The sequence below is a fragment of the Cervus canadensis genome, chromosome 6 (genome assembly GCF_019320065.1).
Source record: "Cervus canadensis isolate Bull #8, Minnesota chromosome 6, ASM1932006v1, whole genome shotgun sequence".
Taxonomy (NCBI): Eukaryota; Metazoa; Chordata; class Mammalia; order Artiodactyla; family Cervidae; genus Cervus; species Cervus canadensis.
The window spans coordinates 67,427,269-67,451,700 of record NC_057391.1 but is presented as its reverse complement, the minus strand read 5'-3'; the positions used below and the strand labels follow the sequence as shown (position 1 = coordinate 67,451,700).

The window sequence follows — 24,432 nt, the reverse complement described above, 5'->3', positions numbered from 1 at the left end:
TGTTTTTCTTTCTGACTTTGTTCTGTTTAATAGGCTCCAGTTTCATCCACTTCATTAGAACTGATTCAAATGCATTCTTTTTAATAGTTGAGTAATATTCCATTGTGTATATGTACCACAGCTTTCTTTTTTGGTACTACAACTTTCTTATCCATTCATCTGCTGATGGGCATCTAGGTTGCTTCCATGTCCTGGCTATTGTAAACAGTGCTGTGATGAACACTGGGGTACACGTGTCTCTTCCAATGCTGGTTTCCTCGGTGTGTGTGCCCAGCAGTGGGATTTCTGGGTCGTATGGCAGTTCTATTTCCATTTTTTTAAGGAATCTCCACACTGTTCTTCATAGTGGCTGTACTAGTTTGCATTCCCACCAACAGTGTAAGAGGGTTCTTTTTCTCCGCACCCTCTCCAGCATTTGTTTGTAGACTTTTTGACAGCAGCCATTCTGTCTGGCGTGAAATGGTACCTCATTGTGGTTTTGATTTGCATTTCTCCAATAATGATTGATGTTTAGCATGTTTTCATGTGTTTGTTAGCCATCTGTATGTCTTCTTTGGAGAAATGTCTGTTTAGTTCTTCAGCCCATTTTTTGATTGGGTCGCTTATTTTTCTGGAATTGAGCCGCAGGAGTTGCTTGTATATTTTTGAGATTAATTCCTTGTCAGTTGCTTCATTTGCTATTATTTTCTTCCATTCTGAAGGCTGTCTTTTCACCTTGCTTATAGTTTCCTTCGTTGTGCAAAAGTTTTTAACTTTAATTAGGTTCCATTTGCTTATTTTTGCTTTTATTTCCATTACTCTGGGAGGTGGGTCATATAGAATCCTGCTATGATTTATGTCAGAGAGTGTTTTGCCTGTTTTCCTCTAGGAGTTTTATAGTTTCTGGTCTTACGTTTAGATCTTTAATCCATTTTATTTTTGTGTATGGTGTTAGAAAGTGTTCTAGTTTCATTCTTTTAACAGTGATTGACCAGTTTTCCCAGCACCACTTGTTACAGAGATTGTCTTTTCTCCATTGTAATTTCTTGTCTCCTTTGTCAAAGATAAGGTGTCCATAAGTGCATGGATTTATCTCTGGGCTTTCTATTTTGTTCCACTGATCTATGTTTCTGTCTTTGTGCCAATACCATACTGTCTTGATGACTGCGGCTTTGTAGTAATAGCCTGAAGTCAGGCAGATTGATCCCTCCAGTTCCATTCTTTGTGCTCAAGATTGCTTTGGCTATTCCAGGTTTTTTGTATTTCCATACAAATTGTGAAATTATTTGTTCTAATTCTCTGAAAAATCCCGTTGGCAGCTTGATAGGGATTGCATTGAATCTATAGATTGCTTTTGGGTAGTATACTCATTTTCACTATATTGATTCTTTTGATTCATGAACATGGTATGTTTCTCCATCTATTTGTGTCATCTTTGATTTCTTTCATCAGTGTTTTACAGTTTTCTATAAATAGGTCTTTAGGTTTCTTTAGGTAGATTTATTCCTAAGTATTTTATTCTTTTCGTTGCAATGGTGAATGGAATTGTTTCCTTAATTTCTCTGTTTTCTCATTGTTAGTGTATAGGAATGCAAGGGATTTCTGTGTGTTAATTTTATATCCTGCAACTTTACTGTATTCATTGATTAGCTCTAGTTAATTTTCTGGTGGAGTCTTTAGGGTTTTTTATGTAGAGGATCATGTCATCTGCAAACAGTGACAGTTTTACTTCTTCCTTCTTCTTTTCCAATCTGGATTCCTTTTCTTTTTCTGCTCTGATTGCTGTGGCCAAAACTTCCACAACTATGTTGAATAGTAGTGGTGAGAGTGGGCATCCTTGTCTTGCTCCTGACTTTAGGGGAAATGCTTTCAATTTTTCACCATTGAGGATAATGTTTGCTGTGGGTTTATCATATATGGCTTTTATTATGTTGAGGCATGTTCCTTCTATGCCTGCTTCCTGGAGGGTTTTTTAAAATCATAAATGGATGTTGAATTTTGTCAAAGGCTTTTTTCTCCATCTATTGAGATAATCATATGGTTTTTACCTTTTGTTAATGTGGTGTATCACATTGATTAATTTGTGAACATTGAAGAATCCTTCCATCCCTTGGATAAAGCCCACTTGGTCATGACGTATGATCTTTTTAATATGCTGTTGGATTCTGTTTGCTAGAATTTTGTTAAGGATTTTTGCATCTATGTTCATCAGTGATATTGGCCTATAGTTTTTTCTTTCTTTGTGGCATCTTTGTCTGGTTTTGGTATTAGGGTGATGGTGGCCTCATAGAATGAGTTTGGAAGTTTACCTTCCTCTGCAATTTTCTGGAAGAGTTTGAGGAAGATATGTGTTAGCTCTTCTCTAAATTTTTGGTAAAATTCAGCTGTGAAGTCATCTGGTCCTGGGCTTTTGTTTGTTGGAAGATTTCTGATTACTGTTTCGATTTCTGTGCTTGTGATGGGTCTGTTAAGATTTTCTATTTCTTCCTGGTTCAGTTTTGGAAAGTTACACTTTCCTAAGAATTTGTCTGTTTCTTCCAAGTTGTCCATTTTATTGGCATATAGTGGCTGATAGTAGTCTCTTATGATCCTTTGTATTTCTGTGTTGTCTGTTGTGATTTCTCTATTTTCATTTCTAATTTTGTTGATTTGATTCTTCTCCCTTTGTTTCTTGACAAGTCTGGCTAATGGTCTGTCTATTTATCTTCTCGAAGAACCAGCTTTTAGCTTTGTTGATTTTTGCTATGGTCTCTTTTGTTTCTTTTGCATTTATTTCTGCCCTAATTTTTGTGATTTCTTTCCTTCTCCTAACCTGGGGTTCTTCGTTTCTTCCTTTTCTAGTTGCTTTAGGTGTAGAGTTAGGTTATCTATTTGATTGCTTGCCTGTTTCTTGAGGTGGGCTTGTATTGCTATGAATGTTCCCCTTAGCACTGCTTTTACTGAATCCCATAGGTTTGGGGTTGTTGTGTTTTCATTTTCATTCATTTCTATGCATATTTTGATTTCTTTTTTTATTTCTTCTGTGATTTGTTGGTTATTCAGAAGTGTGTTGTTTAGCCTCTATGTTTGTATTTTTAATAGTTTTTTTTCCTGTAGTTGACATCTAATCTTACCGCATTGTGATCAGAAAAGATGTATGAGATTATTTCAATTTTTTTGAATTTACCAAGGCTAATTTACGGCCCAGGATGTGATCTATCCTGGAGAATGTTCTGTGTGCACTTGGGAAGAAAGGTGAAATTCATTGTTTTAGGGTGAAATGTCCTGTAGATATCAATTAGGTCTAACTGGTCCATTGTATCATTTAAAGTTTGTGTTTCCTTGCTAATTTTCTGTTTAGTTGATCTATCCATAGGTGTGAGTGGGGTGTTAAAGTCTCCCACTATTATTGTGTTACTGTTAATTTTCCCGTTCATGTTTGTTAGCATTTGCCTTACATACTGCGGTGCTCTATGTTGGGTGCATATATAATTGTTATATCTTCTTCTGGGATTGATCTTTTGATCATTATGTAGTGTCCTTCTTTGCCTCTTTTCATGGCCTTTATTTCAAAGTCTATTTTATCTGATATGAGTATTGCTACTCCTGCTATCTTTTGGTCTCCATTTGCATGAAATATCTTTTTCCAGTCCTTCACTTTCAGTCTGTATGTGTCCCTAGGTTTGAGGTGGGTCTCTTGTAGACAGCATATATAGGGGTCTTGTTTTTGTATCCATTCAGCCAGACTTTGTCTTTTAATTGGGGCATTCAACCCATTTACATTTGAGGTAATTATTGATAAGTATGATCCTGTTGTCATTTACTTTGTTGTTTTGGGTTCGAGTTTATAAACCTTTTCTGTGTTTCCTGTCTAGAGAAGATTGTTAGCATTTGTTGAAGAGCTGGTTTGGTGGTGCTGAATTCTCTGAGCTTTTGCTTGTCTGTAAAGCTTTTGATTTCTCTTTCATATTTGAATGATATCCTTGCTGGGTACAGTAATCTGGGTTGTAGGTTTTTCTCTTTCATCACTTTAGGTATGTCCTGCCATTCCCTTCAGGCTTGAAGAGTTTCTATTGAACTATCAGCTGTTATCCTTATGATGGTCCCCTTGTGGGTTATTTGTTGTTTTTCCCTTGCTGCTTTTAATATTTGTTGTGTTTGATCTTCATTAATTTGATTAATATGTCTTGGGGTGTTCTGCCTTGGGTTTATCCTGTTTGGGACTCTCTGGGTTTCATGGACTTGGGTGGTTATTTCCTTCCCCATTTTAGGGACGTTTTCAACTATTCTCTCCTCAAGTATTTTCTCATGGCTTTTTTGTAGTCTTCTTCTGGGATTCCTACGATTTGAATGTTGGGGTGTTTAACATTGTCCCAGAGGTCTCTGAGGTTGTCCTCATTTCTTTTTTCCTCTCTGCTTCATTTATTTCCACCATTCTATCTTCCACCTCACTTATCCTATCTTCTGCCTCAGTTAGTCTACTGTTGGTTCCCTCCAGAGTGCTTTTGATCTCAGTTATTGCATTATTCATTATTGATCAACTATTTTTTATTTCTTCTAGGTTCTTGTTAAACTTTTCTTGCATCTTCTCAATCCTTGTCTCCAGACTATTTGTCTGTAACTCCATTTGGTTTTCAAAATTTTGGATCATCTTTACTATCATTATTCTGAAATTCTTTTTCAGTTAGACTCCCTATCTCTGCCTCTTTTGTTTGGTTTGGTGGGATTTTATCATGTTCCTTTACCTGCTGAATATTTCTCTGCCTTTTCATCTTTAGGTTGCTGTGTTTGGGGTGGCCTTTCTGTATGCTGGAAGTTTGTGGTTCCTCTTTATTGTGGAGGTTCCTCCCTGTTAAGGTGTCCCAGTCATTAATCACTGGAAGAGGGAGAATCTTGTTGAAGACACTTGTACTTCTGGGTGAGGTCTGGGAGGTTCTGCAGAACTTCCGAGCCCTTTCCCTATGGAGTCAGGGTGCCTTATCCTTCCAGTGCATTGATGAGGTCAGCAACCAGGAATCTAGAGTTTTATTCTGGCCTGTTTTCTTTTATGGTATCTTTGTCTGATTTTAGTAACAGGTGGTGGTTTCATAGAATGAGCTTAGCAGTGTTCCTTCCTCTGCAATTTTCTGGAAGAGTTTCAGATGCAGAGGTGTGACCTCTTCTCTACATGTTTGACAGAATTTACCTGTGAAGCTATCCGGTCTTGGACTTTTGTTTCTTGGGCATTTTAAAATCACAGTTTCAATCACAGTTCATAGTTTGTATTTCTGGTTCAGTCTTGGGAGACTGTACCTTTCTAAGAATCTGCCCTTTCTTCTAGGCTGTTCATTATTTACTTTTTAAATTTTTGGCTGTACTGTGTGGCATGTGGGATTTTAGTTCCCCAACCAGAGTCGAACCTATGCTGCCTGCATCGGAACCACGCAGGTTTAACCACTGGACCACCAGGGAAGTCCCAATATAATTGACATATTTATACCTAGAATGTTATCTCTATTACTGAGGTTAAATACTTTAAAACTGATTTCTATTCTTTAAGGTTTATATAAAAAAATGTTTAGGAACACATTTTTAACCTTACCATATTAGGATCATATCCCAGAGAAAACAAGTATGGTTTTTCTTGTAAAACTGCTTCCTTCCACTTTTCATCAGATACCAAACCAATGTACCAGTCACTTTCATATTCTTCAAGGCAGTTAATCAACCCTTTAAAGTCTTCTACTGGACCTAAACTTGCTTTATCGATCATTAGTTTCAGAGTGTACCTTAAAAAATGGAGAAACAATGAATTTTAAGTTCGATCAATATTTTTAAGACATTAAATTAAAATCATACATATTTCAGAGAAAAAGAAATGGTAAGAGTTAAAAGAAAAAAATCCAGAAAGCCATATAAAATAGATACTCCACACAAAAAAAGAGAAGTACAAATTTAAGTGTATTCCGTATATAATCATAGTACATACGAACCATTTTTTTTTTTTCAATTGTAGGAAAGTGATCATTTTTTAAAATTAAAAATGGAAGAGCATCTCCTTCTAAGTTTTTTTTTTTTTTTAAATCAACATTTTCCCGCCAATATTAAAACTTGTATGTAATAAAAATAAATTACCTGAAAGCTTTTAGGGCTAGTTGGAACAGGTCTGGTTTTTCTGTGAGCCAATCCAAGGCAAGAGACCAAGGCAAAACACCACTGTAAACTCTCAATATATGACCAGGACTAGGAATCATATTGTCTACCCCAAACAAACTAAAGTAACAAGTCATTACTGTACGAACATACAAGTCTTTTAGAACTCTGTCCTTTGCAATTTCTTCCCCTACATTTGAGGCATTTTCTTTTGAAGGAAAACATTCCAACTGCATTAAAATAAACTGGTACCAGTCTTCTGGAAATAATGAACTCATCTCCTTCATTTTGGAATTAGGTAAACAGTTAGACATCCACTTTTCAGGTAAGCTTAATAAGTGAGAATGAGAACAACTGAACTCCATGAGAGGGATATATGCCATGGCTTCTTGTTTTCCTTTGTCAATGGCAGGGTATCCAAGGGCAACTGCTTGGTAAAGACTCTCTTCAGTAACTGTGTTTGTAGAATGACTACCAACGTTCTGTGATTCTACTGAACCGGGAATAGGCAAATTTATACCTGGCAATACTTGCAACTGATCTTTTTCATCTTTTCCTTTTTTGATAGTTGGCTCTTCACCAAAAACATCATCAGACCAGTCATCCAAATTTTCTGAATTTAAACTATCTGTGTCTTCTGGGGATTCAGTTTGTGGTTCAGTATTCAAAGCAGGCAGGATTATTAGAGATGCTTTCCCTTTATTTTCAGTTTTGTGAGCATTCTCCAGCATGCTAGACCTTCTAGAACAGTACTGAACAAGTATCCACAGAAGTACTTTAACAAGGTCACCTTTAAATTCTTTTAAGTTATCATGAGAATCAATTATGCCAGACAGGACATTCCTGGCATCAGAATAGAGTTTCACAGGCAAAACAGTACAGGGTGTCAAAACATTTCCAAAGTGTTCATTAATGGAACATAATTTTACATATTCTTCTTGTTCAAAGGCACTTTCAAAAACTTCGTCAACTCTTCGAGCTTCAGCAGTGTGACAGGATGTCTCTTGCAATTCTAACCCCTAAAGAGGAAATTAAAAGTACTTGAGCTTATGATCACTTATTACAAAAAGAAAAGTAACCAGTTTTGTAACTGTTCATGGATTGCATTCTCATAATAAAAATATGTAAAATGAAACAAAAATTATTTAACCTGAGAGCAAATCTTAATTCAAACTTAATGATACATTTTTACGTTGGATATGGAAATGAAAAATAATGTTGCATTTTTAAAGACATTATAGAAATTCCAATAGAAATTGGCAAAACAATTTTAATGAGTATGACCATAATTTTAAGACTGTAGGTCAAGATTAAATCACACTTATTAAGAATTTTTTTAAATTATAAAAATTTGGGAAGGAGTAAAATTGGAAATATATAGTGTGCACATAATTTTGTATCCTTTCCATTCTACTTTATATACTAGCATTATTCTACTGTATAGATATGTCATAATTTATTTAACCAGTATCCTGTTCAAGTTTTTAAAAATTATAATAACATAAAAATAATAAGTTTATGTATTTGATTATTTTCTATCTCCTCCAACTACAATATAAACTCCATCAATCAGCTCTCTTTCGGTTACTCTTATATCCTCAGTGCCTAAAGCAGTGTCTGACACACAGTAGGTATGCAACAAATATATACTGAAAGAATGCTTTGAATATATTCCTATATAAATTTTAAACACATTTTGATTACTTCCCTAAAATCAATCACCTGAAGAGGATACATCAGCTCACTGTTTACTATTATTATTATTGTAATTATTGCTTACTTATTTATACATTTTCTCAAAACTACCAGTGTTTTTAATAAAAGGCAATGATGTTAGGTTGTACTGTGATCCAGGGAAAGAACATGGAATGTGACATTAGAAACTGCTTTTAAATAATGGCTCTGCTCAAATGCTAGTACACAATCCTGAGTACATCACTAACCCTCTGAGATTCCTTTTGCTTCTCTTTCAAAGAAAAATAGCCCTGGCATATAGGACTGTGAAGATTAAAGTAAGTAATGAAAGTGATTTGTCAAATTTTTAAAGTGTTACATGGAGCACAAAAGATTATAAAATGACCTGCATTATTAGGTATTTTAAAACCATACCATTTAAAAAATAGAACTAAATTAAGCAATCAAAATATCCTCCATATTTTGCATGATTTTTTGCCTTCTCCTACTTGTACATGTTAGACTAGAATACTAGTTCTCAAACTTTAGGTGAGTCAGAAACACTGGGAGGCCTGTTAAAACCGACTGCTGGGCACTGCCCCAGAGTTTCTGATTCAGTAGGTCTGGGTTGAGGCCTCAAAATTTCATTTCTAATAAGTTCCCAGGAGATGTTAAAATTACTAATCTGAAGAACTGGATTTTGAGAAAGGAACAGTTTCTAATCATAGAAATTTTATCCAATCTATGCTAAGACAAAAAAATTCATTCATTCACTATTCATTCAACAAATACTTAATAAGGGCCTACTATGTGCCAGGCACTGTTCCAGGGGCTTAGAATACAGTCTCTAAATAAAAACAAAGATCCTTGCTCTTGTGACTTTTATGTTAGAAAAGTGGGGGGACACAGGTAATCAGCAATAAAATTAATAAGTAAATTACACAGTTTGTTAGAAGGTATAGAGCTATAAAAACAGAGAAAAAGTAAAGCAAGCCAGGAGGATTGGAAGTGCAGTCAGGATGGGAGTGGGTATGCAATTTTAAATAGAATAGTCATAGTAGACCTTACTGAGGTGACATCTGAGCAAAGCCTTAAAGCTGGTGAGAGAGTTAACTGTGTGGTTACCTGAAAAGAAGGGTGTTCCAGCAGAAGGAACAGCCAGTATGTTGGAGTGGAGTGAGACAGTTAAAGCAGCAGATGAGACAAAATAGAAAACTGGGAGCTTGACCATTTACAGCCTTGGCTTTTACTCTGAACAAAAGAAGAAATCCTCTGTAGAATTTTGAGTAGAGAAGTGGCATGATCTGACTTAGATTTTAAAGATCATTCTGGGTGGTAATAGGCTAGTTGTGGGATCAGTAGAAGCAGAGACCAATTAGGAAGCAATTGCAGTTACCCATAAAAAGGATGAAAAGGGCTGAGGGCAGGGTGGTGAGAAGTGGTGGGATACAGGATGACAATGGTGGAGCCAATAAGATTTCGTACTGGATTGGATGTGGGGTATAGAAGTAAACAAGGAATCAAATGTCACTAGACTAAAGCCCAAATGTTTTTGAGCTGAGCTACCAGAAGGATGAAGTTGTCAGCAAGACCTGGGCCAGTCTGATATTAAGAGGTTAAGGAAGAGAGAAGGAACCATCCGAGGAGACTCTCAAGGATTAATCCGTGAAATAAGTGAAGAGATCAACTGTGTCAAATGCTTCTGACAGGTCAAATAAGACCAGGTGTAAGAACTGATCATTGGATTAAGCAATCGTCAGTCACTGGAGACCTTGACATTAGGTTTTTCAGTAGCATAATAGAAAGGGTCAAAAACTAGGGTAAGTTGGACAAAAAATGGGAGAAATGAAAATTGGAGACATGATGATAAGCAATTCTAATAAAGCATTTTGCTCTGAAAGGAGAAAAACAAAGAGTGTTAGCAGGTAAGGGAAGTGGGGTCAAAAGAAGGTTTTTATTAAGTTGAGAATGCTTATATGATATAGGAGTAAAGAAAATATTACTCAGTCACCTTTTTGAGATGCTCACCCAGATAAGGATAAAAAGATAAAAAAGGGGCAAGTGTACTTTGTTATTATGCTCTATCATATAGTCAACACTAGTCTATCAATATGTGCATATTGAAATATACTTTAAAAATCCTAGGTGTTTTCACAGGTAATTAAAAGATACTCTTTCAAAGTGAGCTATTAAGTCTCTGATGTGTGCTTAACAAAATTTTAACTTGTACAAGAGAGATTTCAAATGCACAATGACCTTAATGTTAACACAGCAATAAGTATAGCCACATTCTAGAATCATTATCCATATTAAACGATCCTGAAAACGGCCCAAGTAATGAGACCCAGGTAAGAGGAGACCTAAAACAAATTAGAAAAAAAAGTAAGTAATTGTTCAAGCTTGTTTTATTTTGCCATGTGAATTTTTAAAAAATCAATAAAACACTTGGAACTAATTCATAATAACTCTTTCTACCCTCTTTTTATGTCAAAAATACAAACGACTATCCATTGCATATCAGGAGAAATTAAGCTTTCTACAGGAACAGTTGGAAAAGAAAACTATAGGTGATAATAAGAATTTAAGAATATATTTTGCATAAAAACAACAAATGAGAACCTCTTACATAAAATTCTAAATACATGCTAAATATATTAGGAAAACAAATATATTTTGGACATTTTTATATACATGCCTATAAAAATGATTTGTGCTGTTAAAAACTTACATAAAATGCTACCTACCAGACTATAATATAAATGCTCTTAAAACTTAGTTTTTCTCTTAACATTATATCTCTGAGATATTTTGACTACAAAGCTCATTCACTGTAACTGCACTGAGAATTCATTTTATCAGTTCACTTCAGTTCAGTCACTCAGTCGTGTCCGACTCTTTGTGACCCCATGAATCGCAGCACGACTGGCCTCCCTGTCCATCACAAACTCCCGGAGTTTACTCAAACCCATGTCCATCGAGTCGGTGATGCCATCCAACCATCTCATCATCTGTCGTCCCCTTCTCCTCCTGCCCCCAATCCCTCCCAGCATCATGGTCTTTTCCAATGAGTCAACTCTTCGCATCAGGTGGCAAAAGTACTGGAGTTTCAGCTTCAGCATCAGTCCTTCCAATGAACACCCAAGACTGATCTCCTTTAGGATGGACTGGTTGTATGAATGTAGCTAAATTTAAATGTTCACTTCCCTGTTAATAAACACTTCACATTTTCCAATTTTTCATTATTATAAATAATGCTGCATAAATTACTTTGTACAAATCTGTTTGTACTGTTATCCAATAAAACGTCTGCTTACAAAGTTGGCCCTTGGCTGAAAACTTGTATTTCACTACCCTAACTGATAAACAGTCTCTCTTTGGGCCTAAACTGTTTGTGCAAAGAATACAGTTTATACTGAACACTTGCTTTCCTTTTGGGAGGCTGGAATTTTGGCATGTGGTAGACAGAGGGGCCTACATGACCAGCCCTCAATATAAGGTTTAGGCACTGAGTCTCAAATAAGCTTCCTCAGTAGTCAACATACCACACATACTGTCACAAGAAGTTGCTGGGAAATTAAACACGTTTTGTGTAACCCCCCTGGGAGAGGATGCCTGGAAGCTTTCACCCAGTCTTTTCACCCCAAGTGATTTTCCTTTGCTGTATTTGTTTAGCATCCTTTTGCTATATTAAATCTTAGCTATGAGCACAACTGTATGCTGAGTCCTATGTGTCCTAAAAAATCATCAAACCTGGGACCCCCAAAACACATATGCAAGAGTTTCTCTAGAACTGGAATCACTGGACCATAAAATCTAAAACTGGAATCCTTAGGTCATGAGATATGTACATCACTACTACAGACTATTAAATTTACTCTTCAAGGTTGCTGTATGAATTTACACAGTCCCTTCCAGCAAGGTTTGAGAGTTCCTATTTCCATTCCCTAGCTAACACTTGTTAATATCAGACTTTTTTTTCACATTTTGCCAATCAGATGTGTGTGAAATGTTACCTCACTGTTGTTTGTTTGCTTTTTCTCCAGGAAATACTTAAAACACACTTAACCAGATGAATGTAATTGATTTGATAATAAGGTTATTTATTATTTCAGATGTGAGTTTAACCTTACAGGTATTTTAAAAAGTGGCACTGCACTAAATAATAAAAATTAATTGGAACTGAATAAAAGTATTAAAAGTGTAGAATATTTCCTATAAGAAAGGAAAATGATTACTCATGAAAATCTGTATTACAAAAAGTTTTTACTAAGTTATCTCACTTAATAGAGAATTTAAAAAACTCAATCCAAGTAAACACTAAAATTCCAATTTTCAATTGCTATTCTCTGCCAGTGGAGTCAGTGTGCTAGGAAGTCACTGGCCATATCTAAACCAAATATGGGGCTAAAGTATACAGCAGAAGACAACGAACTATTGTCATCAGTTTGTACCTTCTCTAAAGCCAACCTTTAGAAATATAAAATAGTTGAACTTACATAGTGTATGATGAAATTAGAAAGCTATCACAAAATTATGATTACAATATTAGTCCATTCTCATCAAAAATCTTGCTAATATTCATACAGCACTTCATTTTGGAAGGCTATGGATCACAGCCAAAGCTTTTATGTTACCTTGCCTCTAGCCTTGTCATACTGCTAAAGTTGGTAGATAATAACTAGTTAAGACACAAGCACACTTCTTTAAGTTCTTCAATTTGATATATAATACTGGTTTTCACTCTATGGGCTTAAGCTGTTACTTCTACCTGACATGAACTCATCATAAATTCATAAAAATTTTGGAAAATAAGGTGTTATCATGCTTCATGGTGGGACTATAACCCAATTTGAGTCAAGAAAATGTTTCTTAAAAATTGTCAAAATTAAGGTGTTAATGAAATTTTCACTCAGTATTTTTATGACTTTATTTACCTCAAAACAAGAAAATATACTTCTTCACATTTAGTCTGTCTGCCTGCACATCAAAGTATTAGAATCTGTATAATAGCTGGATCAAAACACTGTTTTTCTGTGTGTTCATTTTCCTATACTTCAAATATATTAGTGAGGATGTTGTAAACACAAGCTATTCACTTACCTAAACTCCCAGCTGCCACTGCAGACTGCAGCGCAGTGATTAAACCCGGGACCATCTGGCAATAGTACACTGTATCCGCACACACACAGGCTGTGGTGCCCACCACTCCTGGCCAACTCTGAACAGGCCGAGGAAACCCCACCAAGAACAAAGGAAGGGTAAAGAGGGGGAGTAAGGGAGAGGAGAGTAGTGTAGAAAAAACTATGACGACCAACACGAATGGAGAGAAGACGATGTTGAGTACACCCAAAGTGGTGGTTGATTTTCTACGTTTTTTCTCTGTCCATGATGCCACAAGCACAGTCACAGCAAACTGCAATTTAGCGATGAACTGAATCAGACGATCACGCATGATACCAACCTGGAGAGACATAAAAATGACTTTTTTATTCTTAAATACTTTTCATGAATTTTCAAGATCAAAAAAGAAAAACAATGTAATTTTATCACTGCCCCAAGATTTTTGAGGAAATTGCCCTTATGTAAGATTCTCTGATATAATTTTCTTGATTCCCACAATTAGCAAATGAGACTATACTTTTAAAAGTTTAGGCTCTCTTAAAAACAAGCAGTACTAAAGAGAAATGACAGAGTGCTATGTCTTATGGTTGATTAAGCTCTGCATTACATGCTTGTTAAGAACTAGAAGTAATAGCTAAGCAACTATACTTAATTTATCCTTATTTTAGAGAACACTTTACAGATTAAGAAATCTTAATCTTAATTATACATCATGCCATAAGATAAATCTCAACTGACTGAAATCATTCTAACTATATTTATACAATCATGAAAAGTATGTTCTTCAATCAAAAGTGAATTAAATCAACAACAGAATGAAATGTGGAAATTAAAAGACATATTCCTAAATAACCAACAGGTCAAAGGAGAAATCACAAGATAAATAAGAAAACATTTTCAGATGAAAATAAGAAAACATTTTCAGATGAATGAAACACAAATCAAAACTTGTGACACAGCAAAAACAATCCTCAGAGAGAAATTTATAGTTACAACTGTATATATCAAAAGAACAGAAGTATCTTAAACCAGTAACCTAATCTTCCATTTTAGGAAACTAGAGAAGAGCAACTAAATCTCAAGTAAGCAGAGGTAAAGAAATAATAAAGGTTAGAGTAGAAATTAATAAAATAGAGGATAGAAAAATAATAGATAAAATCAGTGAAACCAAAAGCTGATTTTTTTTTTTTTTTTGAGATCAACAAAACTGACAAACCTTTAGCCAGACCAACCAAGAAAAATACATAGAAGATGTAAATTATTAAAATCAGGAATGAAACAGATAACATTACCAGCAACCTTACAGAAAAAGACATAAAGAATTATAAAAGAATATTATGAAAAACTGTACACCAACAAATTAGGTCACTTAGATGAAACTGACAACTTCTAAGAAAAAGACATAAATTACCAAAACTGATTCAAGAAGAAACAGAAAATCTGAATTCACATATAACAAGTAGAGAAACTGAATTAGTAATTTAAAAGCTTCCCAAAGAGAAAAGCTGATAGCTTCAATACTACAAAATACTACATAGTACAAAATATATTAAGATACATACTGAATACTATAAACATTTAAGAATTATTAATATAGTCAAACAATCTTGAAAAGAAACAACAAAGTCATAAGATTCACAGTTCCCAATTTTAAAACTACTACAAAGCTAGTATTGTAATCAAGACAGTGTTGTACTGGCATAAGGACAGATATATAGACGAATGGAAAAGAGAATGAGTGTCCAGAAATGAACCCTTATATTTGTTGCTTGACTTTTGACAAGGCGTCAAGAAAAGGGAAAAATAGTTTTTTGAATAAATGATACTGAAACCACCACACATCCATATACAAAAGAATGGATTTGGAAATTTACCTCATAACATATGCAAAAATTAATTCCAAGTAGATCACAGAATCAAGTGTTAAGAACTAGAAGACACAGTAAATCTTTGTGATCTTGAAAGCAGTGTTTATTAGATATGACACCAGAGAATACAAGCAACAAAAGAAATAAACAGAATTTCATAAAAATTAACTTTTTTGCTTCAAAGGACATTATCAAGTAAGCTTAAGAAAACCTACAGGATGGGAGAAAATTTTTTCTGATCATATATCTGTCAAGGAACTTATGCAGAATATATGAAGAACTCTTATTAAACTTAACAAAAAAACAAACAAAACTTAACAGTAAAAAGGCAAATAACCTGGGTAAAAATGGGCAAAGAATTTGAGCAGACATTTCCTTCAAAAACATACATAAATGGCCAATAAATATACATAAAGATGAACCATTAGCATTCAGAGAAATGCACTATTAAAATCACAAAAACAGAGTTCACATTCATGAAAATCCTATATTGAAAAAGTAAGACAACTGTCAGTGTCTTTTGCCAAATGCAAAAGACAACATACTAGGTAATTTTGATCATGTGAAATGTCCAGAACTGGAAAGTCCTTGGAGACAGAAAGTAGATTAATAGTTGCTGGGGCTGGAGTAGTAGAATGGATGGAGAGTGGAATGGAAATGACTATTAATGTGTATGAGGTTTCTTTCTGGGATGTTGAAAATGATCTAAAATTAGATTGTGGTGATGGCTGCAAAGTTCTGAATATATACCACAGAACTTCAGACTTTAAGTGAATGATTTTATGGTATATGAAATACATCTCATTCAAGATATTAAAAAACATATTCACCAGTAAGAGTTTGATTCCTGTGTCCAGGCTTCTGCTCCACCACATGTCTGCACTGGAGCTCAGCAAGTGCACCGCCGCTACAATGACTGTCTCCAATAAAGCAGTCTCTGTATTCTGCCACACCTGCAGCACACAAATGAACCATTACTAGGCAGAATCTGATCATTTAAGTAAGCTGCTAAACAAAATCATAATTTGGGAACAGGAACATACTATTAAGTGCATATTAGTATTACCATTCTAAAAGCTCTTGTGAATCCAATGGAGACAGATACAGAGTGAAGCCTTTGTAAGGAACTGTCCAATGAAAGAAATGCTATCATAGCAAAAGGTGACACTAAGACAAAAAAGAGACAAATTTAATGAAGGCAAAATAATCTTTTACCATATTTAATTTTGGCCTGTATTTTTATGAGCACATTCAAGCAATTAATTAAGAAAGAATAAGCAAACAAACCAAAACATAAAAGAATATCTATAGCAATATAACATTATACAAATGACAGGAATTTTGTAATATTTTTGTATACTTCCTAGATATAATGCAAGTTTATTATGTTTTATCTGCCTACCTAAATTTATTAAAATCCGTCTGACAACACCAATCTTCATAAGCTTTGTCTGCTTCTCTAGGAATAAAGTCACAGTTTGCACATCCTTTGGATAGAAAGGGTTCCGGAAAATTCCAAAGATATAAACACTTTGAATTTCTTTAAGTATCCACAGTATTATAAATAATATCATCAAAGTATAGCCAACAACAGCCTGAGGACTGTTTTTGGAAATCTGTGAGAAACTAGCAAAATGATGCAACAAACCAGTTTCTAAGAGGGCCAAGACTAATACAATGCTGTAGAAAAGATATTCCCTCCAAGTGAACCGGATTTCTGAACCACTGGATAAAGCATTAGATTTGGTTCCAACTCTGTGTCTGGTCACACTGTGTTTGAAGACAAGAACCATCTCACTTAGGTTAAGACTCAGTAAGAACCCAAGTCCAGTCATGAAAAGAACCACACCAACAGTGCTGGGAATGAAATAAGATGCTACAGCTGTTCCAGCAGAAATGATGAACATTATTAACAACCTGCAGAGGGGGGGAAAAAAAAAAAAGATCTGCTTGAAAAGAAAAAAAATGTTCCTTGAGAATAAATTACACTATCACTTTAATACTGAAAATAATTACCGTAGGTGAGTTGACATAGATGAGCCTCCAAGGCCGAACTCTAAAACCTGCTCCACTGCCCATAAGAAAAGTGCATCAGGTGGGGGTAGGGTCCCGAGTGCCCAGAAAAAGGGTAAAAATATAAACAAGATGTGTAAAATCTGATTCATCTGTTCTAGAGCTGGTATATTTACCATAAACCTACAATAGAAAGAAAGTATTTAAATCATACAAAACAATAAATAGAAGATCTTTCCAGGAAAAACAAAATATATACATTTTCCTGTACACCCCACCTCCACCCTGAAACAAGAAATACATTTACAAAAAGGTCCTAGTCCCAAACTGCAAAAGATCAAAAATACAAAACTGTGATCACTGTCCTTCTCCTATACCAGCAAGTAGTCAACTGTATACAAGTGTAGTACTTAGAAGATATATGTATTCAAGTGTGAAAAGAAGGACTAAGTAATTAACTAAATAATACTAAGTTTAGGGATTTGTAAAACGAAACTGAGCCCATGGCAAAAATACCTCTCCCTTAAATGTTTAAACATGGCTCCAATTACATTGGCTACAATTCCACTAATTCCAGTTTTATAAAGTTTAAAATTTTTAAATTTAAAATTGCAGGCAACTCTAGAAAAGGTAAAGACTTCCTAGGGTTCATAAATTAGCAGCTAGCAAAGAGAGAAAGCTCTTCTTTTCCTCCTACTCTCTCCTGTACTGTATTGCTCCCAGGTCCTAGAATTTCAAGTCAGTACATTCAATATCAGAGGTCAGCAACCTGAGGTTATGAACACATCTCTGTGGTTTAGCCTGGGAACTTAACCAGCATATACTATTTCTATTTTGAATAAACAGTGGTACAGATTTGGGAACAGAAACTTGTACAGCACAATCTCATTAATGAGTGGAGTCTTCTATCTCAAGTGGAGAAACTGGTTTTTGGTATAGCACTTACCAGTTAAATATCATCAAATTGTTTCAAATAAATTGATAAAAGCTTTAAAGCACAGAAGAATAAACATTTTCTATATTTTGCTAAGTTTTTGGAGTAAGGTTAACCAAACACCTTGCCTGGAAACCAACAATGCTGTAGTACTTACAGAGCTTCAAAGACAATTTTCAGAAAAGAAAACTAAATCTCAAAACTTATAGCATAGTAATCGTACTTGAATATCTGAGCTGCTAGGAATCAAAGTCAAGCAGAAAGGCAACTTCAGTAATTATCCACTTTAGTGTAAATTAACAGCCCAGAAGCAAATGCACAGCAACTACGAATATAATAATGGTATAAATGTGCTTCCTCACACAGATAGCAGGATGATGCAAGCTAATGTACTCTGCTTCATAATGTACGTCCTTCAAATTTTCATAAGCAGAGAGAATGAACACAATTAATTAACAATGTGATGCTACATTAGAGGATAATACTTGCTGTAGTGTAGTTTTAAAATAAAATTCATTTCATTCTGAGAAGAAAACACTCCAGTAACTAAAAAGAAAATCAAACCACACACAATATGCCGTAGAAGGTCAAGGAAAATGTGTAGATTTGTACAGCTATTTTTGTTCTTTTTTTAAAAATACAACAGTTCCCTTGCTAACATATTCAAAGAAAGGGTAATTTGTGTAAAAATAATGTATACTCAGGAAATATGTACCTAAGTTCTATTCCTGCCCCTCCAATCTGTTTTTGTCCTTAAGTAAACAACAAGCAATAGTACAGAAAAGTATAAATATATCACAAATAAATAAGAACACAAAATTGAAGTAACCAAACATTGTGATTACTTTCCTATGTGTATGATTCAGGATAGTCAAACAGATGATTACTGTGGTTCTTTTATACAGAAAAATGTTTAAATCTTAAAGTTTCTGATAACGTACAGGAATTTTCTAGAGCAAAAAAAAAAAAAAAAAGAAAGAAAGAAATCCAAGCCCGCAAGAAAAAACCTGTTTTTCTAACAACCATAAAAATATTTCAAGTTCTGTACACTCACTCACAATCCACATACCTAGAAAAAGATGTTCTTAATAAATAGTAAATAAGATGATATAAATATGCATCATTCATTCATACATTTCCTGAGTCTATGAATTAAGAATTATAGGTTTAACACTTGTCTTTAATAAAAATGTACACAAAAAATCATTTAAAAATTATTAATATACAACTATACTAGGTAGAATAAAGGATGAAGAAAGAGAAATTTACTACACTGTATGGCTTATCTCTCAAACTTTAATATTCTCTGAAAGGAAATTAAGATACAACTTGACATATCTGACAACTCTCCAAATTTGAATACACATTTCATATTTATCTGCAGTTATCTCACCTACAGTGAGATAGTAACTCAATAATTTACATTCTGAAAATAATAATCTTATAAACTTAAATCTTTCAAAAAGGGTCAAATGTATAAACATACATTTAAACTCGATTTTGTTAACTTCTCAAAATCAAGCATTTAACATAATATGTTTTATAGTTAGAAATTCTAGTGGTACTAAGAAATCAATTATAACAGAATTTCCATAGATTCTCTCTTTACATATCTGAATTAGCTGAATAACTACAAAGGTGTTATAGTGTCCTCTGGTCCATAAATGTAGCACAATTAGGAAAGATTAAGAGCTAAGGAACATCAGACATCTAAGAATCAGTCAGTCTCAGTACACAAAGTGGCTACACATTTTTAAATGCCTTGTTTTCTTTTAGACTACCATAACAAAGTAGGATAGACTAGATGGCTCAAACAATAGAAACTTATTTCTCACAGTTCTGGTACATAACAAAGTATCCTAAGACAAGGTAGCTCAAACAATAGAAATTTATTTATCACAGTCTGAGATCAGAATGCCATTATGATTGGGTTCTAATGAGAACTCTCTTTCTGACTTGCAGGAAGCCAATTTCTCACTGCATCTTCACATGGTGGAGAGAGATGAAACTCTTTAGTGTCTCCACAGGGGCACCAATTCCATTAGGGACTAGGGCTACCCCAACGACCTAATTACCTCCCAAAGACCCTCACAAAAAAAAAATCACTACACTGGGGGGGTTAGGGCTTCAACATTTGAGTTTTGAAGAGACATATACATTCAGTCCATAAGATTCCACCATAGACTCCCAAATTCATGTTCTTCTCATCTGAAAAATACATTCATTCCTTCCCGACAGCCACAAAATTCTTAACTCATTCCAGCATCAACTCTCAAGTCCAAAGTTATATCTAAATATCATCTAAATCATACCCAGGTAAGACTTGAGGTATGACTTATCCTGAGGCAAAATCCTCTCCAGCTGTGAACCTATGAAACCAGACAAGTCATGTGCTTCCAAAACCGAGTGGTGGGACAGGCAAAAGATGGACATTCCCATTCCAAAAGGGAGAAACAGGAAAGAAAGAAGGGGTGTTAGGTCCCAAAGAAGTCCAACATCTGGCAAGGCAAATTTCATTAGATTTAAAGGTTGGAGAATAATCCTCCTTGGTTTCATACTCTGCTCTCCAGGTCCCCAGAGTGGCATGTGACCCAAAGAGACCTAGGCGTGGGTCCTACACACCATAGCTCTACAGAGCAGTACCAGACCCAACGCTTTCAGCAGAGACCTTCTAGCCTGCTGAAGCCTGATAATCTCAGAATCACTTTTGAGGTCACTTTTCTCTCTTCTTAAAGAAAAACACATGTTCACAGCCAAATAACTCTAATATCCCTGTCCTGTCAAATTTAAGAAGTTGAACAGCCTTCGTTCATTACATCTTTATTTCAAACTAGAAGTGTTTCTACTTATATAATCCCAGAAACTCATTAAATTCAATGAATGACAGTCCAGCCACACCTCTGGTGTTCCCTTCAGAATATGCTTTCTCATTTTTTGCAATATGGATAGACTGATGGTTTCGTAAATCTTCAACCTCTGGTTCCATTTTGCTGAGCAACTCCTACTTCAATTCATCTCTCTCCTTTATATTTTACTATAAGCAGTCAAAAGAAATCAAGCTGTTCATTCAACACTTTGCTTAGAAATCTCCTCGGCTATATGTCCTAATTTATTACGCTCAAGTTCTACCTTCCATAAAACTTCAGAAAATGGTTAAGTTATTTACCACTTTATAAGTTCTTCGCGACTTTCTAACAAGGATTGCCCTTTCCTCTAGTTTTCAATAACCTGTTCTCACTTCTGTCTTAAGAGCTCACCAGAATTGCCTTTAATGTCCATATTTCTAGCACTCACTTCAAAACTCTTCCAGCCTCTACCCATTATCCAGTTCCAAAGCTGCTTCTATACTTTTAGGTATTTGTTATGGGAGTACCCCATTTTCTAAAAGAATCCCTGGTGGCTCAGATGGTAAAGAATCTGCCTTGCATAAAGGGTTGTTGTTACCATCTTTCTAAATTCCATATATATGTGTTAGTATGCTGTAATGTTCTTTATCTTTCTGGCTTACTTCAGCCCAGGTGGGATGCATGAGACAAGTGCTCGGGCCTGGTGCACTGGGAAGACCCAGAGGAATCGGGTGGAGAGGGAGGTGGGAGGGGGGATCGGGATGGGGAATACGTGTAAATCTATTGCTGATTCATGTCAATGTATGACAAAACCCACTGAAAAAATAAATAAATAAAAACAGGCAATAAGCAAAAAAAAAAAAAGAATCTGCCCACATTGCAGGGAACCTGGGTTCAATCCCTGGGTAGGAAAGGTCCCTGGAGAAGGAAATGACAATTCACTCCAGTATTCTTGCTTGGAGAATTCCACGGACAGAGGAGTCTGTCAGGCTACAGTCCATGAGATCACAAAGAGTCGGACATGACTGAGCAACTAACACTTTCACTTTCACCCCAGCTTCTTGGTATCAAAATCTTAGCCAGCTCCTAAGAAATACTATAGTCTGAGTGGTTTAAACAACTGAAATTTATTTCTCACAGATCTGAAAGTCTGAGATCTGAGTGCCACCATGATCAAGGTATGGTGAAAACTCTTTCTGGCTTGCAGGCAGCTGCCTTCTCCCTTTACCTTCATATGTTAAAGGGAGAAATCAGACTCTGGTGTCTCTTCCTATAAGGGTACTAATCCCATCCCACTAGGCCCCCACCCTTATTGTCCTAATCAGCTCCCAAAGACTCCATCTCCAAATACCACCACAATGGGGGCTAGGGATTTAACACAGGAATGTGCTCAGTCACTCAGTTATGCCTGACTCTTTGCGACCCCATGAACTGTAGCCCACAAGGCTCCTCTGTCCATGGCATTTTCCAGACAAGAATACTGGAGTCAGTTGCCATGTCCTTCTCCAACATATGAATGGAGGGGCACAAACATTAAGTGATGCCCTAAGTGGTGCCTCTACATTTCTACTGGTGAAAGAGAAAACTGCAAACTATAGAAAGAAATGTCAGATTTAGAAAAGGCAAGCTAAAGAGGTCAAATAATTGTGTTTAAAATTGCTATTTTCTCTTTTTCTTCTACAGTAAATTGATTTTAAACAATCAATTATTTTCTATAGTTACTACAACAAAATTAAGTAAGTTATTCTATCCACCTTAAATCCACTCAATCTATGTATAATATTTATCAGTATCAATTTTAAATTTCTGTTTTCCCCTCACAGGAAAGTTCTGTCTCTTTTCACAGGTTTTAGCCAGGCTATGTTACAGATTCATGGCTTCTTATTTAAAGTAAAACACAGGAATGAAATTTTACTTATAAAGGATTTTCTTCTTACTCTTCAATAAGATTTAATTACTGCTTTAGAATGAATGTTTAACAAAGATTAGTCCTATGAGATTAATTATCAAAACAACTTATCAAAAACAAAAAAAAAAAAAAAACAAACAAGATCACTCAATGGTTTGGTGACTTAATTCATATTCTTTTTTTTTTTTAATACTAAGGAGATTGCTTAAAAATAAAGAATGTTATAAAGTATTTGACAGTTTATTACCTGTGTGCAAGATCTACAGAAATGAAGAAAAAAATATAAACAGGTCTCATAAGAGGAGTGATTTCATAAGTATCCTGGGTTTGGAAAGTTGCAGACTCTGTAGGTGTGTTTACAATTAATGAATATTCTCCTATACACAGCGTCATCCATCCAAAGACAAAGAGTACAACAGTGCCTCCTACACTGCCATATAGCAGGGTTATTCTATTCGGGAGCAAATACCATGTTCCAAGACCACACAGTAATCCAGCAAGAACAGAATGAAAAACTATGTTGGCTGTATGTTTTTTGCCAGGAATTAGAAATTTGATGGTCTCAGCACCAGCACAATCTGTAAACTCATGCTCATCTTCCTCTGCTAAGATGTCTGTGGTCAGCATTCTCTCCACTGCTACCGATTTGTTTCTGGCATATGAACTTGTGAACTGGATGACAAATGCGGTGAAAAGCATCAGTCCACCTGAAAGTGCTGCTGTGTAATAGTCTTCCAAGATGCCTAATTGGTACAAAAGTGTTCCTATTCCACCTAAAACCCATGGCACCAAAAAAAGGACAATCTGATTAACATATATGTAAGGAGGGGCACAATAGCCCAATTTGAGTCGAGGGCCTCCGAGAACAGTCTGTGGAAAGCGCTTCAGGAAGAAGTCCTGTTTGTAATCATTCAGCAGGGGCACATCTGGACTCATCCTTCTCACTCAGATTATTCTGAAAGTCACTTTCTTTTCTGTAACACAGCAGTCACTAAGAAAAAGAAAAAAAATCACTATTTGAAAACGTCATACTTAAAACATGAGGGAAAAAAATCCACATTTCCATTAGTTAGTTCCTTAGGGCAGGATTTGTATCTTCACTTTAGCTCCTTTCCATTGCCTGACACATACTTGGCACAAAACAAATAGTTGCCAAGTGCTTTTTAAGTGAATATGAAAAAAAAAGTTCACTATTAATTTAAACAGAACTTAGATACTCAGAATTTCTTGAGTAACTCACATTTTCAGATTCTAAGGTCAAAGGAAAGTTCAAAAAGCCAGTACTCTCAACTCAAATCTGCTAGTGGTTTAACTGATCATTTCCCTGAGTGTTTCTGTTGTTTGTTCGTTTCAACTTTTCTATTACAAGGGTGAGCAAAGTTTTTCTATAAAGGGTCAAACAGTAAAGATTTTAGGCTTTGTGGACCGTATGGTCTCTGTTTCAGCAACTCAACCCAGCTGTTGTTGCAGAAAAGCAACCATAGATAATATATACATAAGTGGATATTAGTAGTCATGTTTCAATATAACTTTATAGTCTTTACCCAAACAGGCTGTGGGCCAGATGAGCCTGTGGGCCACAGTTTGCCAACCTCTGCTCTACAAAATAAGGATATTCTCTGTAATTCCCTTGAACTGAAATGGAAATAGAGGTGGAAAAGAGAGATACTAAGTGTTAGTAGTCACATCTCCTAACAATTACAGTAAATTTAGGTTTTCTGTTAATTTAAAAACTCAAATTTTGCTAAAATAGTAGCATTTCAATAAAAAGCCACTGGCAACTCAACATGTAGTAGGAAGAACAACTGGAAACCAAAGACTCTAAGAGTCAGATTACATGTTTATTATTAACTAGGTTACCACATGCAAACCACTTCATGACCCAATTCATGGCACAACAATGTGAACGTACTGAGTACCACTGAACTGTACACTTAGAAATGGTAAAGATGGTAAATTTTATGTTCTATGTATTTT

General features: G+C 35.3%; 1 protein-coding gene across 4 annotated transcripts in view; it reads right to left on the bottom strand.

The window, feature by feature from the left end:
• PCNX4 (pecanex 4) overlaps nt 1–24,432 on the bottom strand; it is a 36,412-nt gene that overhangs the window by 2,065 nt on the left and 9,915 nt on the right. For 3 of the 4 annotated variants that reach the window (XM_043472219.1, XM_043472218.1, XM_043472220.1), the window contains 9 exons: nt 22,703–23,446; nt 16,770–16,949; nt 16,156–16,670; nt 15,820–15,920; nt 15,584–15,706; nt 12,865–13,225; nt 10,021–10,124; nt 6,073–7,109; nt 5,540–5,726 (listed from right to left, as the gene is read on the bottom strand). In XM_043472219.1, the coding sequence (XP_043328154.1) occupies nt 5,540–5,726; nt 6,073–7,109; nt 10,021–10,124; nt 12,865–13,225; nt 15,584–15,706; nt 15,820–15,920; nt 16,156–16,670; nt 16,770–16,949; nt 22,703–23,391 (3,297 nt within the window). In that variant the 5' untranslated portion in view covers nt 23,392–23,446. The remainder of the gene's footprint in view (nt 1–5,539; nt 5,727–6,072; nt 7,110–10,020; nt 10,125–12,864; nt 13,226–15,583; nt 15,707–15,819; nt 15,921–16,155; nt 16,671–16,769; nt 16,950–22,702; nt 23,447–24,432) is intronic. The other variant, XM_043472221.1, reaches the window with a different exon arrangement.